At 35.5% G+C, this 16,025-nt stretch overlaps 1 protein-coding gene across 2 annotated transcripts in view; it reads left to right on the forward strand.

The window, feature by feature from the left end:
* Nucleotides 1–16,025, forward strand: part of ADIPOR2 (adiponectin receptor 2) — an 84,055-nt gene that overhangs the window by 39,570 nt on the left and 28,460 nt on the right. For both annotated transcript variants that reach the window (XM_081311946.1, XM_081311945.1), the window contains exon 2: nt 8,234–8,491. In XM_081311946.1, the coding sequence (XP_081168072.1) occupies nt 8,321–8,491 (171 nt within the window). In that variant the 5' untranslated portion in view covers nt 8,234–8,320. The remainder of the gene's footprint in view (nt 1–8,233; nt 8,492–16,025) is intronic.

The following is a 16,025-nucleotide window of genomic DNA, read 5'->3' on the forward strand; positions in this document are numbered from 1 at the left end:
GTTATTGCTTTAAAATGTCTTTATATCTAGCAGGAAAGTTTCTTAATCCTTACCCCTCAATTAGTGTCCCTTTTTTTCAGAAAAATTTTGGCTTTATATTTGTTACTTTTTCCATTTAGACTTAAAAATCCATAAATTAGGAAGCTCCAGGCTTTCGTTGATTCAAGGAGACATAATCACACCACCCCTAAAACAAAAACCACTACAGAAGAAATATCCTGGAGACTGGCTGAAATGATTTCCATAACCTCTGGAAAACAGTGAAAGGTATATAACAACCACGTATGAATACTCAACCAAGAAAAGGTCACATTTTAAATGGTAGGAAATTTGGACATGTTTTTATTTGTTCTTGTTCCACTTTTCCCAGTGTAGTAGTCGTCCGGATGTAAAGGAGTCTGAGATCCCATTTCCTTCCTTCAAACCAGAGGATCAGAGTAGATCTTATTGAAAAATTCTTTTGCCAGGGTATTGCCTGCAGAAGTGATCCCTGCTTTGTGTAGTTTGGAGCTCAGGTAGGGAAAGGCAACACAATTTGACTCTCAGAATGGGACAAAAGGCAGAAACCTACAAATGCCTGCGTGTTGGAGCTCAGGTAGGGAAAGGCAACACAATTTGACTCTCAGAATGGGACAAAAGGCAGAAACCTACAAATGCCTGCGTGGAGGTGCAAGAGATTTGAGGTGGTTGCATATAGTGGATCATGTAAACCATAAGAGGAATTAAGGTGAGGCTTTTTCAGAAAATAAGACATTCAAATGCAGTGTCAGTATGGGGGATTCATAAACCTACCTACAGACCCAAGCAAGACATATTCTCAAAAAAAGACCTCAGAAGGTCTTCAAGCCTTCACCTTCATCTGAGGGCTCAAAGCATGTCCTTTTGATAAGTAGAGGACTGCCCTGTCACAGAGCTAGACTTCAAAGCTGAAAAGGGTGGCTGGTTTTTTGAATTTTGGCTCTGGGGATTGACAGTAGGCCCTTTCACACATGCTAGGCAAACACTCTACTACTGAGCTACACCTTTAGCCCTGTTTGTTTTTTCAAATGCCAAATTTTCAACAGAAAATCTCACAAGGCGTATAATGAAACAGGAAACCCTGATTCAAAGGAACAATAAATTTCCAGAAACTGCCCCAGAAGAAATACTGATCTGGACTTAACTAGACAAAAAGATTTTAAAATTACTGTCTTAAATTTGGTTAAAGAGCTGAATGAAGGAATACACAGAGAAAGAATTAAAGGGAATTATGGAAGAGATTCATAAACAACCTGATTTTTAATTTTGCGGGGGAGGCACTACTGAAATTGAACTCTGGGATGCTCTTTTACTGGGTTACACTCCCAACTCTTTTAAGACATGGTACTACATTGCTGAGCCTGACCTTGACTTTGGACCCAGCTACAAGATATTTTTGGCAAAGAAAGATTAAAAAAGGAGGGGTTGGGATTGTGGCTCATCGGTAGAACTCTTGCCTATCATGGTAGAACTCTTGCCTATCACCGGCGCTTGCCTAGCCTAACACGGGAGGGACCCGGTTCGATCCTCAGCACCACATAAAAATAAAGGCATTGTGTTGTGTCCATCTACACCTAAAAAATAAATATATTTTTTTTAAAAAGGAAACAGATTCTGAGGTTGAACAACATAAAAATTGAAAATTCATTAGAAGAGTTTAAAAGCAGGTTTGAACAGGTAGAAGAATCAGTGAACTTTAAGATAATGAGTCTGGGAACAAAGAAGACAAAAATGGAGAATAGTCAATAGAGCCTAAAGAACTTATGAAACACCATCAAGCAACCCAATATATAAGTTATGTTAGTTCCAGAAGAAAGAGATAAAGAAAAGAGCATATATTATTTTAATAACTAATAGCCAAAAATATCCTAATTTTTTTTTTTTTTTTTTAGGAGGAGGGTATTGGGGATTGTTTTCAGGGGCACTTGGTCACTGAGCCATATTCCCCAGCCCTGTTTTGTATTTTATTGAAAGAGTCTCACTGAGTTGCTTATCACCTTGCTTTTGCTGAGACTGGCTTTGATCTGCATGCCTCAGCCTCCTGAGCTGCTGGAATTACAGACGCAAAAACATGCTTCCTAAATTTGACAAAAAACCTGAATCTAGAAATCCAGGAAGGTCAATGAGTTCTAAGTTACATGAATTCAAGGAGTTCATACCAAGACACATTATAACCAAACTTGAAATCAAAAGGAGTCTTAAGCAGCAAGAGGAGGATGACTTGTTACACACACAGTGTCACCAGTAAAATTATCAGCAGATTATTCATCAGAAACCTGGGAGGCCAGAATGTAATGGGATAGTATATTTAAACTTCTGGGAGGGGGCCAGGGGAGCTAGCCATGAATTCTGTATCCAGCAAAATTGTCCATCAAAAATTGGAGAGAAGTAAAGGCATTCCCAGGTAAACAAATGCTGAGGGAGTTGGTTATTAGTAGAACTGCTCTATAAGAAATGTAAAGGGAGTTCAAGTTGAAATGATAGTTACTAGGATGTTAACTTTGTACCACCACATAAAAAGATATTAAGGAACTCTGTGAAAGGTAAATAGATGAGTATGTTAAATCAAGCATTATAGAAATCTATACATTATAGAAATGTTATAAGTCAACATTTCTATGGGTTTTACAGGGCAAATGAGTAAAAAAAGTACATTTGTGTTAATGCATGTACAGCATATACAAATAATTTATGACTTGTATTCAAAAGTAAAATGAGGTGAGCTATATGGGAGTAATGTTTCTTCTATGCAGTTATGGCTTTTATTTGTTTTGAGCTATTGTAACAAAATACCTCCAAGTAAGTAATTTTGCAAAGAATAGAATTTATTTTCTCGTGGTTCTAGTCAAGGCACTGACAGCTTTGGCATCTGGTGAGGGCTACTCTCTGCAGATAGCACCTTATGGGTGCATTCTCTGGAAAGTGTGTCCATACACCTAGTGTATGGACTATACTTTTCTATTTCTTTATATGCCTTTTAGTTTTTTTGTTTGTTTTGTTGTTTTTGTTAACTGGGCATGTTAGATATCATATTTTAGCAGTTCTTGGTACTAATTCTCCCTTCCTTCAGGTCTTGTCATTGTTACTTGGTTATTTGATTAGTAGCTGAGTGGTTTATTTTAGTGAAGTATGTTTCCCTTCTTAGTGTTCAGTCTCTGATAACTGTTCCTCAGAGGGGTATAGTTTTGGATATGCTCTTAGTCACCCTGAGATCTTAGTGCTTTTGGTGGGGAGGATATAGAGGATTGAACTCAGAGGTGCTCAACTGCTGAGCCACATCCCTAGCCCTATTTTGTATTTTATTTAGAGACAAGACTCACTGAGTTGTTTAGCACCTCGCTTTTGCTGAGGCTGGCTTTGAACCCGCCATCCTCCTAACTCAGCCACCTGGGCTACTGGGGTTACAGGTGTGTGGCACCATTTCTGCCTATAATGCTTTATTTTATTTATTCTTATTGTATTTGTAAATTTAGAAAACATTGTTGGTAGGAATGCATATTGATTTCAGGGCTTTCCTGGAAATTGATTTTCTTTCTTTCTTTTTTTTTTGTCTCTTACTTTAATTATATATATATATATATATATATATGTATATATATATTTATATATATACATATATATATAATATGTTATATCTAATTTGTTATGTATGACAGCATAATGCAATTCAGTTCATATTACACATACAGAGCACAGTTTTTCATGTCGCTGGTTGTACACAAAGTACACACATTTGTTTTCATACATTACTTAGGGTAATGATGTTCATCTCATTCTGCCATCTTTCCTACCCCTGTGCCCCCCCTCTTCCCCTTCCTCTCCTTTAACCTATCTAAAATCCATTTCTCCCATGTCCCCGCCCCGTCCTCATTATGAGTCAGCATCCTCATGTCAGAGAAAACATTTGACATTTGGTTTTTTGGGATTGGCTAACTTCACTTAGTGTAATTCTCCAACTCCATCCAGGTACCTGCAAATGCCATAATTTTGTTTTCTTTTAATGCTGAGTAATATTCCATTGTGTATATATATGCCACATTTTCCCTATCCATTCATCTACTTAATAGCCTTTGGGTTGGTTCCACAATAGCTATTGTGAATTGTGCTGCTATAAACATTGATGTGGCTATGTCCCTATAGTGTTTTTTTTTTTTTTTTTTTGGTATAAACCAAAGAGTGGGATAGCTGGGTCAAATGGTGGTTCCATTTCTAGTTTTCCAAGGAATCTCCATACTGCTTTCCAGATTGGCTGCACCAATTTGCAGTCCTACCAGCAATATAAGAGTGTGCCTTTCCCCCCATATCCTCCCCCAAATTATTGTTGTTTGTATTCTTAATGGCTGCCATTCTGACTGGAGTGAGATGAAATCTTAGTAGTTTTGATTTGCATTTCATTTGCTTGAGATGTTGAACTTTTTTTTTTTTTTTTAGATATTTGTTGATTGACTCTATATCCTCTTAAAGTGTCTGTTCAGTTCCTTGGCCCATTTATTGATTGTTTTTTTTTTTTTTTTTTGTGTGTGTGTGTGTGTGTGTGTGAAGATTTTTGAGTGCTTTATATATCCTAGAGATTAATGCTTTATCTGATGTGCATGTGGTAAAAATGTGCTCCCATTCTGTAGGCTCTATTCACCTCACTGATTGTTTCTTTTGCTGAGAAAAAGCTTTTTAGTTTAAATCCATCCTTGGAAATTGATTTTCTTCTTTATTTATTTAGAATTCTTAAATTCTTTGGGAAAACATTTCATTTGCTTTCTTTTTTTTAGATCAAGGGCTACACAATGATTATAATTAAGTGTGTTATTCTGTTTACATTTTTACAAATGAGCAGCACTTTTCTATATAGCTCCTGCTATGAGAAATTTGTGGTTTTATTTCAAGGATTCTTTTAAGAAACTTAATTCTACTTGCTACAATTTAAGAATGAAGATTCTGATTCTGTAGTTTACTTGTGTTATAAACCATCTAACCTTAGGGTTCAGGTTCTTATCTTGACTCCTCTACCTAAATCTAATTTTGTTGACCAGTAGAAAGTACATGAGCTTCGTGAAGTTTCAAAAATGGCTTAGAATAAATCCTGGTGGCTCTTTTTTGTATCCTAACAACCTTGAATAAGTTACTTAACTTTCCATCCTCAGTTTCCACATTTATTAATTAGGCAATAATAATATTTCAGAGGACTATATTTAGGAATTAGATGAGATAGTATCACTGGAAACCTAGGCCAGAGACCTACTTTTGGAGGTTTCCAACAAATCAGGTACAGCTACTTGCCCCCAAAACCAAGTGGAAAAAGTAAGTAGTGGTGCAAAGTAGAAAAGAAGCTTTCATTTGGGAAATCAAGGGGACCTACATTCTTAGCGCTGTCTTTGGGGCTACTGACAGGAGCTTCCAGATTATATAGACAAGGGGGACCAGAAATATGCATAGTCAAGCAGTCTTGGGCAAACTGTTTTGGTTGATCACTTAAGATTGGTGGTGATGGGGTGCTTATTTTAGATAGCTGCAGCTTCCTGGGGGTATTCTTTGGATTCAACACAATATATTATATATGAGACACCATGTTCTTGGAATCCAAGGTGACTGAGAGAAAAGGAGACCAGATGCAAATTGTAGGCAGAGGTGCCAGTTTTTTTTTTTTTCTAAAATCCTTCTTTTAGTTGTCTGTTGCATGCTCAAATGAAGAATCTTAGATTCTTGTCACAATACAACATATACATTCTCTGGTACAGTGTTTATCCTAGTTAATAAATGTTAGCTGTCTTTTCTCTTAAAATGGTATCCCTGAAATAGCTTTGTAAGCTATAACCAATTAAATAAGTATATACCATTAGCATTGTTTCTGTGAGGAAAGATGTGAATGAAAGAACTAAAGAGAGGAGAGGCTGCTCAACAGTAACACAGGTTTATTTGGGACAAATATGAGGTGGGGGCCCACTGGTGACTGAGACCTGTGTTCCATTTACAGGTAGATACAGGGGAGTGGTGAATGGAGAGATTTTTGCAGTTGTTAGGGGATTGTCAAGAAAAACTTCTTGTTAGGGAGAGGGTCCTTGTGCTGTCACCTTCCTAAGGAACCTGGTGTTCTTCCAGATTTCAGTCCAGATAACAGTTTCCTTTCTTACGATTATAGAGTATTATTTGAGATTTCTTTGCATAATGGAGTACTGTCTTCTGTCTCTGGTTTAGGTCAGGCTGAGCCAGAGTGACCTTGAGGTGACTCTTGTTCTAAGATGGTAGGATATGTTTCAAACTGGCATTGCCTATGTCAGATTCTTCCTAACAATTTCCTCTTCAAAAATGGTCATTAATATAAACTTCTTAGGCTTGCTTAAGCCGCTAAGTAATAGATGCATGCTCAATTTTGGTGATCCTTATAGATTTGTGTTTGTTCTTACCATAAACTTTAGAAAGCCCGTAAAGAAATGCTGCAGTAAACTCAAGTGACTTATAAAACTGACTGTTGGCTAATATTTAATATAATTTCAGTTCTTTTTTTTAAAGTTTTTTAGTTGTTGACAGACCTTTATTTTATTCATTTATTTATATGCGGTGCTGAGATTCAAAACCCAATGCCTCACATATGCAAGGCAAGTGTTCTACCACTGAGTGAGCCACAACCCCAGTTCCATTTAGAAAGAACTTTTGAATCGCATGGGATTTATGAGTTTGGCATGTATGTTGAGCTCATCATGTTTTGGTATTTTTAATTGGATTGGCTGTGGTAGTCTCCTAATTTGGATATTCAACAAATTGTCCAAAATAAGCTTGTACTGAGTGCCAAGGACTTGAAAAAAGACTTGAACCTCTAAGAAACTAAATTACTGCAGTCCAGTTTAGAGAGAGATTGATTATTTCTGAAAGTGTCTTTGCCACTCAAGAACATTGAAATGTCATCTAGATCAAATATTCATTAAACATTTATATACATAGCACTTTCTGGGAACTAAGATGGAATAAAAGGAGTATGTTCTGGTTCTTTCTTTCTTTCTTCCTTCCAAGGTAGTCTATTCAGAGGTCAGAACAACTAAAAATTGTTGAAATGTCAAACATGAAGCATTTTGAATGTTAAACATTACCAGTAAAAAACCAGGTATGTTGGTATACAGCCAGTATCCCAGGAGGCTGAGTGAGGTAGGAGGATTGCAAGTTCAAAGCCAGCCTGGGCCTTGACTAGTTAGTGAGACCCTGTCTCAAAAATAAAATAAAGAGAGCTAGGGATATCGCTCAGTGGTAGAGGAATTTTTTAGCATGTGCCAGGCCTTGGGTTTAGTCCCCAGCGTTGCATGCATAAATGAATGAATGAATGAATGATATTCAGTTCCCAGCAAATATATAAATAAATACTACATAAATTCAAAGTCCCTGAACTTTGTCTTATTTATTTCATGCAAAATTTGGTGAAATAGAAATAAAAACACCTTATACTAGTATCATTCTGATGTTTTGAGATTGGATATGTAAAACTCAGCTGTAATGTAAAAGCCTACATCTATTCTTTGAACAGTTAGGTATGTTTTTATTTGGAAAAATAAATGACACATGGTAGGAAGAAAATCAGGCACAGCAAGGTGAAAAGTCTTCTCACTCTATAGACTTCACATGTACTTCTTTGCCAAGAACATAGTTTTGAATGCTTTCTAGTCATCTGTGTATAGGTATACTTTATATAGCTAGACATTTTGGTAACATGTAAGTGGGAACACATTAAACATTTTGCATTGTGTCTTGTTTTTTGTTTTTTATTTGCTAAAAATTTTCATGGTATTTCTTTATAGTGTTTTACTTTCTCCTTATTAGTAATGATACTCTTTTTTTATTCCCAATTTTGGAATTCTGAGTCATTATCATTTTTTACTATTAAGTCCATGATTTTTCAATCTTGTTAACCTTTTTTTTTTTTTGCAGTAGTTTAATCTTTTTTTTATTTTTTTTTATTTTTATTGGTTGTTCACAACATTACAAAGCTCTTGACATATCATATTTCATACATTAGATTGAAGTGGGTTATGAACCCCCAATTTTACTGTTTTTTATTTTTTTAAAAGATCTTGGTACTCTTTCCTATCAGCAAATACAGATTTTTATACATTCTTTTATTGTTCTTAATGATTACTGAATTTTTTGTTTTAATGTGTAATATAACTGATATGTTCCACTCAGCATTCACATGTTTATTTTAAAAAATACTTAAGCAAAATTTTTCTCTTTTTAGGATCAACTCTCTATCCTGAAAAAGTCATTCTCCCAAGTAGAAGGGATAGAAAGAAAGACTACTTTGTAAGAAAGGATTGGGTATCCCATGAACGAGCCAGCAGAAAAACGATTGGGGTGCAACAGGACTCCAGAGCCAGATTTAAGGCTCAGAAAAGGGCACCAACTTGATGATACAAGGGGAGGCGATAATGACATCCACCAAGGAGATTTGGAACCCATTTTAGAGGCGTCTGTTTGTTCTTCCGGTCATAAAACGGTAAGTAAAAGTTGAAATTACACGAACAAAGCAAAAATTTTATGAGGGTGTAGTGGGGAGGGGGAGGGAGGATACTTTAAAAAAAATAGACACACACACAGTGCTATTGCTGGAAAGAGGGAGAGGGAGGGGTATTGATTTGTATTTTTTAATTCACAATAATTTGAAATCTTTTAAATTTAACTCTGGTATTATTTGATTTTATATTTTACTTTTCCACTGACACTTAAAATAATGTTTAATCTGCTTTCTCTTGTTTAAGGGAGAAGAAATGCTCTTTTGTATTACCATATAACCTTTCTTATTTGATCCATGTTTAGTTATGATGTTATCAGTAATGTTTTTGGAGAAATTTTAATTGTATGCTGAAACAGCTTCTCCAGAAACTGTTTATCTTCAGTTTATACCTTGGGGGTTGGTAGAATTTTGAAAACAGAAGGTAGATTTTAATTTTTCCTTTCACTTCTCAGAGGAAAGACCAGTCTTTTAATCAGCAGCTGCCCTTAGAGAGCAGAGGTATAAATTTTTGTGAAGAACAACATTAGAAAGTCATTACAGACATTTTGCTATGGGTTTTGGAAATGTTGCATTATGTAGTATATGTTTAATATTGCAGCGCTAGTAGTACACTGTTTCTAGACTGTACTGTGTGCTTGTTAGTAGCTTGTGAATTAATGTTAGTCTTACATTAGTATTTAAAAGTAGGGGCTGGGCCTGTAGCTCAGTGGTAAAGCACTTGCCTTGCATGTGTGAGGCACTGGGTTTAATCCTTAGCACCACATAAAAATAGATAGAGATACTTTGTGTTTATCTACAACTTTAAAAAAAAGTAGAACACAGACTGGGGATGTAGCTCTGTGGGTAAAGCACAGCATATGGGAGGACCTGGGACCCCAGCACTACAAACAACAAAATTGAACAGTAAAAAATAGGATGAAAATATTGAGTGCATATGTAGTAAGTAATGTACATTTAAACTACATGAAAACTACATTAAATTTTATGAAAATTTTTAGTTTTTGTAGTTGGATATATGTGTATAAATATGAATGACATGAAATATATTTCTCACTGAGTTTTGGTAATGAAAACGTTTTGAAGTCTTTGGTTGGAATAGCAGCTTCACCATCCTAAAATATATGCTTATTGGTAGCAGTGTTATTGGGTTGAACTACAGAGCCTTGTCCTTTCAAATCTTTTATAATAGTGAAATTTGTTGTTCCTGGTAACACTTTATAAGACCAACTTTATAATTTTGGCTAGATTTTTTTAGAATAAAAGATTATGTATGTGCATATCTGTGTGCTTACATACGTATCAGCAGATAGTCTGATTTTTTCTCCCCGCTCCTCTTTGATGGTATTGGAGGTTGAACCAGGGCCTTGCAAACCCTGTACCTCTGAGCTATGCCCCTCCTTCCCCAGTTTTTCCTTTTGGACGTTATTTATTTAATTCTTAATTTTAACTGGATTCAGATTAGGAGCAAAAGCTTTTGTAGAGGACAGACTGTGTCTCTTGGCAATCTGTTCTAGCTTTTCTCTGTTTCTTCTTTGATTCTCTTGGCCAAAAGTTTAGCATATTCTGCAGTCATTTCGTTAATCTTCTTTGTAGACTTTTTCTCCAGAACAATATGCCCATGTTGATGTGGCGTAATGAGACACTAATCTTGGTGCTTTGGTTCTGGGTTTTTTATCTTCCTTTTTTAAGGGTTTTCTGACAATGTATTTGTGAGATTGAAAAGTTTGCATGTTCTGCCAGCTCTTTTGGGTCCCAGGTGATGAGGCACAGTAGTATTTATAAGTCCAGGAATATATATATTTTTTAAACAATAACCAAGTTGAGAATGCTCAGGTTGCCATCCATACTTTTTGCAGTTGATTGCCTACAAGGCACTGTGAAAAGAGAACTCCAGCCCTTTAAAAAAAAGAGACAGGGTCTTTCTAACTTGTGTAGCAGACTAGCCTTGGACTTGTGATCCTTCTGCTTCATCCTCCCAGTAACTAAAATTACAGGTGTGTGCCATTGTGCCTAGCCAGTTTATGGGATTTTAAAAGAAGGTTAAGAGTATGTATAGTATGGGGTTGGGGTTGTGGCTCAGCGGCAGAGTGCTCGCCTAGCACATGCGAGGCACTGGGTTTGATCCTCAGCACCACATAAAATAAATAAAGGTATTTTGTCCAACTACAGCTTAAAAAAAATAATATGTATAGTAAATATGGCCTTTAAACCAACATTATTTGTTTAAAAAGAAGTTTGACAGATACTGGTGGTAAGAGTTTTCTTCTATACTTGAGACTTTATTTCATGTTACTGTTTTTAGTGTAGCATATTAGCAGTTTAAAATTCCCTAATTAGGCTGAGCAACTTAAGCTTCCCTGAGTTGCTGTGAGACCTAAGTACTTAGGCCTAAGTAGTTACTCTTTAACTAATAAGAGCTTTTACTAGGTGTGGGTGAGTAACTGGGATTTATCATTTTTGTTGTTTTTTCTTTTAATTGTAATTTAAAAAACCACATAACATGACATGTACCTTTAACAGTTTTTAAATATATTATACAGTATTCTTAGTTAGCTATATATTCAGTGCTAAACAGAGGACCTCTAGAACTTTTTTTATCTTGCATTATGGAAATTATGTACACCCCTATTGAACAGCAATTTCCCATTTCCCCTCCCCCATGATGACAATCATTTTACTTTGTTTTTATGAATTTTACTATTTTAAATACTTCAGATAGATAAAATCATGCAGTATTTTTCCTTCTGTCATTGGTTTACTATTTAATTTAGCGTATAACATCCACAGGTTTCATTTATGAAGCATAGCATCAGGATTTTCTTCTCTTTTTTTCTCTCTCTATTTATTTTGGTACCAGGTATTAAACCCAGAGGTGCTTGATTTCTGAGCCACATCCTAGCCCTTTTTATTTTTTATTTTGAGTACAGGGTCTTTGTAATTTGCTTAGAGCCTTGCTAAGTTGCTAAGGCTGGCTTTGAACCTGCAATCTTCCTGCCTCAGTCTCCCACACTGCTGGAATTCTCGGCATGCACCACTGTGCCCGCTGATTTCCTCCTTTTTTAAGGCTGAATAATATTCATTGTATCTATATGCCACATTTTCTTTATGTATTCACCCACTGATAGACGTTTAGGTTGTTTTCATCTCTTTGCTAATGTAAGTAATGGAACAGGGAACATAGGAGTACATCTCTAAGATGCTGTTTTCAATATTTTAGAAAAATAAAGGGAGATCGTTGAATCACAGTCATTACGTTTTAAAGTTTTAGAGAAACTGCCATACTGATTTCCTTAGCATTTGTACCATATTATCTTGCATAGCTGTTATGCCATTTTATATTCCCACTAGCAGTACAAAAGTTTCTGTTTTTTTTTTTCACATCCTCGTGATCATGGCCATCCTAACAGATAGGAGGCCATACTAATATAGAGTAGCTCATGATGGTTTTCATGTATAGTATAAGAGTCAAGTTTCATTTTTTTTCATATGGTTGTACAGTTTCCCCAATATGTATATGTAATTTTGAAGTCACATTCCTTTTCCTGTTGTGTAGTCTTGGCATCCTTGGTGGAGATTATTTGACTCTATATGTGTATGCTTATTTCTGGGCTGTCTAGTCTGTCTGCACTATTGGTCTATATGTCTGTCTTTATGCCAGCACCATAACTGTTTTGATGACTGTAACTTTATAATATGTTAAAGCTAGGATATAGAAGGCTTCCACCTTATTTCTTTGTAAAGTTATTGTGGCTGTTTGGGTTTCAAAGTTACTGTGTCTTTGTGGTTACATGTGAATTTTAGAATTTTTTTCCTATAACTCAGATTATCTTAAAGGAAGTTAAAATGTAATAATAATAATCAGAATAGAAGGTTGACCAAAATATTAAACACAGATTAGAAGACTTAAAATTTGCTTAAAAACAGGCAAATTATTTGATCTCTCTATTTTTTGTTACATGTAATATGAGAACAATAGATAATCTCTGTATTCCTAACTACAGTAGGATTCTATAATTTTATTAACAATATTAAGAAGATGTCATCAAGTTTGGGGAGCCGCTCTGAATGACCACACCTTCCAGTCCTGATGTATGAGGTATATTTCGTAGTGACTTGGGTGTTGTCCCAGCTTTGATAGCAAGCTGTGGTTCTAGAAGTAAGTGTCACCTGGTGGGGTTGAGTTGCACTCTCCAATTCCTTTGTAATCCTACCCCTTGCCTCATTTGAATGGCTTCTCCCCAATAAAAGGGTTTAGCATGTGCTTCTCACTCCTCTTTCCATGGACCCCTGAGGTCAGAGGAGCCTTCACACGACCCAAAGTAAAAGGTATTTCTATGTCTCTATGTGATTATTTCGTGCTAGCCCAGTTCACCTGGATTGACCTTAAGTGTTTCAAATGTGCACTTTGAACTATTGTGAAATATGCTTATATTGAACTTAAAAATACCAGTGTTGATGAAGAAAATAATTCCTCTGGTAACTTCTAGAGATACTGAATAGTAAAGGATGTGAGTGGGCTAAGAGGAAAGGAGGGAATTTATATAGGGCCTTTCAAGCAACAGGAACAATGTGTGCGAAGTCCTGAGTCTAAAATGAGTTTGCTATTCTTGAGAACTGTGGGGAAAGGAGAGAGGGAGTGTAGTATTAGTCAATTAAAAAAAAAAAAGAATAGGAATGAACTCTTGTAGGTGATAATATGGAAAAATGGTGTTGGAAGCTATTGGAAAGTTTTAAGCAAGGAAACGATGACAACTTATGTAGATTTTGAAAAGTTTCACTCTTTAGCTCCTGTGTAGAAAACTTAGAAGTGAGTTAAGCGATTACTATAGAAATTTATGAAAAAAAAAAAAAAACTTGATAGCTTATTTGGGGTCCATGATGATAGTGGAGTTGTCAAGAAGTAGATAAATTTGAGCTATGGTTTGGAGGTTGAGTTGAAAGGATTTGCTGTTAGATGGGATGAAATAGATTTAAGGAGGAGACCTGGTGTAATGTGAATAACTGAATTGATGGGGATATGATACCGTATTCTGAAAGTGAAAAAACTAGAGGATGAGTTTGGAATTGAAGGTTTAGGTTGGTGGATCAAGAGTTTGCTTTTGGCTATGTTAAATATGATCCATCTTAGTGGATTTGTTATGGTTAGTTGAGTATGAGTTTGGAATTCCATAGGGGTTTGTGTTGGAGATAATATTGAGGAAGTAGCAGTATATAAATAATATTTAAAATTATTAACATAGTTTAGGTTGCTCAAAAGGAAGAGAGTGAAGATAGGAAAAGATGAGAGTTCCTGGGACCCAGCCTGAAGAATACCATTTAACATTTGAGGTGGTAAGACAGTGCAGCCAGTGAGAAGAGGAAAGTATAAAATGAAAAAAACCAAGAGAGTGTTTCTAGAAGGAGAGGAAGCAGGAATGAGTCGGTTATTGTTAGTCCTGCTAGAGAGATCAAGGATGACTACAATAGAAAAGTTAGCATTGGAGGGCTGGGGTTGTGGCTCAGCGGTAGAGCCCTCCCCTTGCACGTTCAAGACCCTGGGTTTGATTCTCAGCATCACATAAAAATAAATAAGTGAAATAAAAGTATTGTGTCCAACTACAACTTAAATATTTCTTAAAAAGTTAGCATTGGTTCTGGCAACATGGTGTTCATTGTGAACTTGAGAACCCATTTTAGTGGAGAAGTGGGAACATAAGGCACACTTTGGAATAGGCCTTTATTTTTGACTTATTTTCTTCTTAAATAAATACATTTTCCAGTTCACATTTGATAGCAAATGTGTAGATGTAGGTATTGTTTTTTAAGATATTTTTGGACCATAAAAGGAATGTTCTTTAAGACTGTTTTATTTTTTAGCCAAGATGTTGTGGCACATGCCTGTAATGTGAGCGATTCAAGAGGTTGAGAAAGGAGGATTACAAGTTGGAGGCCAGTCTCAACAACTTAGCAAGACTGTGTCTCCAAAAAAAAAAAAAAAGATAAATAAATAAAAAGGGCTGGGGATATAACTTGAGGCAGTGCACCTCTGGGTTCAATCTCTAGTAAGGGGAGAGCAGGTGGGCTGGGAGAGAAGTGGAAGATATCAAAGTGTTCTACATTTTAACACTCTGTTTCGGATGTTTCCTGGATTCTGTCAACTTGTATTTGGAATCCATGCTATTCTTACTTTGTACTTGGTATTTTAAATATCACAATGTGGATTATGAATTGTAAAACAACTCTTCAGTGAAAATACTGAGGATAGTAATTTTTTTATTCTAATAATGTTTGTAATTGCATATTCATGTTGAATGGAAAAAAGCAGAGGAAAATATTTTACATGCTTGCAATTTATAAATTCATATACCCTGAAATTTAGAGTTACATAAACATTTAATGTCAGTGTGCCAGAAAAACTTATTTATTCCTATATTAGTCAGCTTTTGCTGCAGAAACTAAACACTCAGAGGTTAGTGATTTAGAGCAGTAAGTACACATTTCATGAAGGCTACTGTCAAGTATGACTGTTCTAGATTGCTAGTCTGCTGAGGTCAGCTCCACATTTTCTCATGTGAGACATGATAGATTGCAAATTCCCATAGACCAAGTCAGATTACCCATTTGCGTTTAAAGTTTCTGCTCATATGTGGTATATGTTTATCTATTAATATTCTATTGGACAAAGCAGTTAAGTGGCCAGGTTCAAAGATGGGGAATATTCCTCTGTGGAGAGAAGTATATTACATTGCTACAGTACTTCTATTACTAAAAAAGTTTAAGAATTCTAGATATACAACGTACTCTCTCTATATTCCTCATGCTCTATGTGAGAACCATAATATGTGAGGACCATATTATAAAATCTGTCAGTTTTCCATTCCAGGATCTTTATACAGGTTAGGTTATTGTACTTAGAGTATTAATTAATTCTCAGTGATGAATCTGATAGATTGTTTTTTATTTTCTTTAAAAAAAATTTTTTTTTAGTTATACATGGACACAATATCTTTATTTTGTTTATTTTTTTGTGGTGCTGAGGATCGAACCCAGGGTCTCTCACTTGCGAGGCGAGCGCTCTGCCGCTGGGCTGAAAGATGGAAGATCTTCTGTTTATCAAGTTTCAGATTATTACTTTATAAAGCTACATTAGTTTCTCTGCAAAAGAGTAAAAATGCTATGTAATATCTTATATAATGATATTTTGATGTGAGGATTTATTTTCATTTTTGTTAGATTATGCTTATGGTTGTTTATATTGATTGACTAGAATTTTAATAATGAGCTTTGGGTTATAAAACAAAAGCAGTTATATATCCAATGGTTTCTTCAGATTATAAAATACTGTGTCTAGTTAAAGTGACTGTACTGTGGTATGTTGAACCCTGTGTGTTAGAGATGAGAAAAAGAAAAAGTTTAAGGGACCTAGAGCCCATTAATAAATAAAGCAACTGAGATATAGGTTATTTTTAACATAGTCCAGTGTTGGATAATTTGGAGCAGTTGTCATACACAGAAGACATTTGGCAGGGTCTGGAGA

Source organism: Spermophilus citellus (genome assembly GCF_964194105.1).
Source record: "Spermophilus citellus genome assembly, chromosome: 10".
NCBI classification, from domain to species: domain Eukaryota; kingdom Metazoa; phylum Chordata; class Mammalia; order Rodentia; family Sciuridae; genus Spermophilus; species Spermophilus citellus.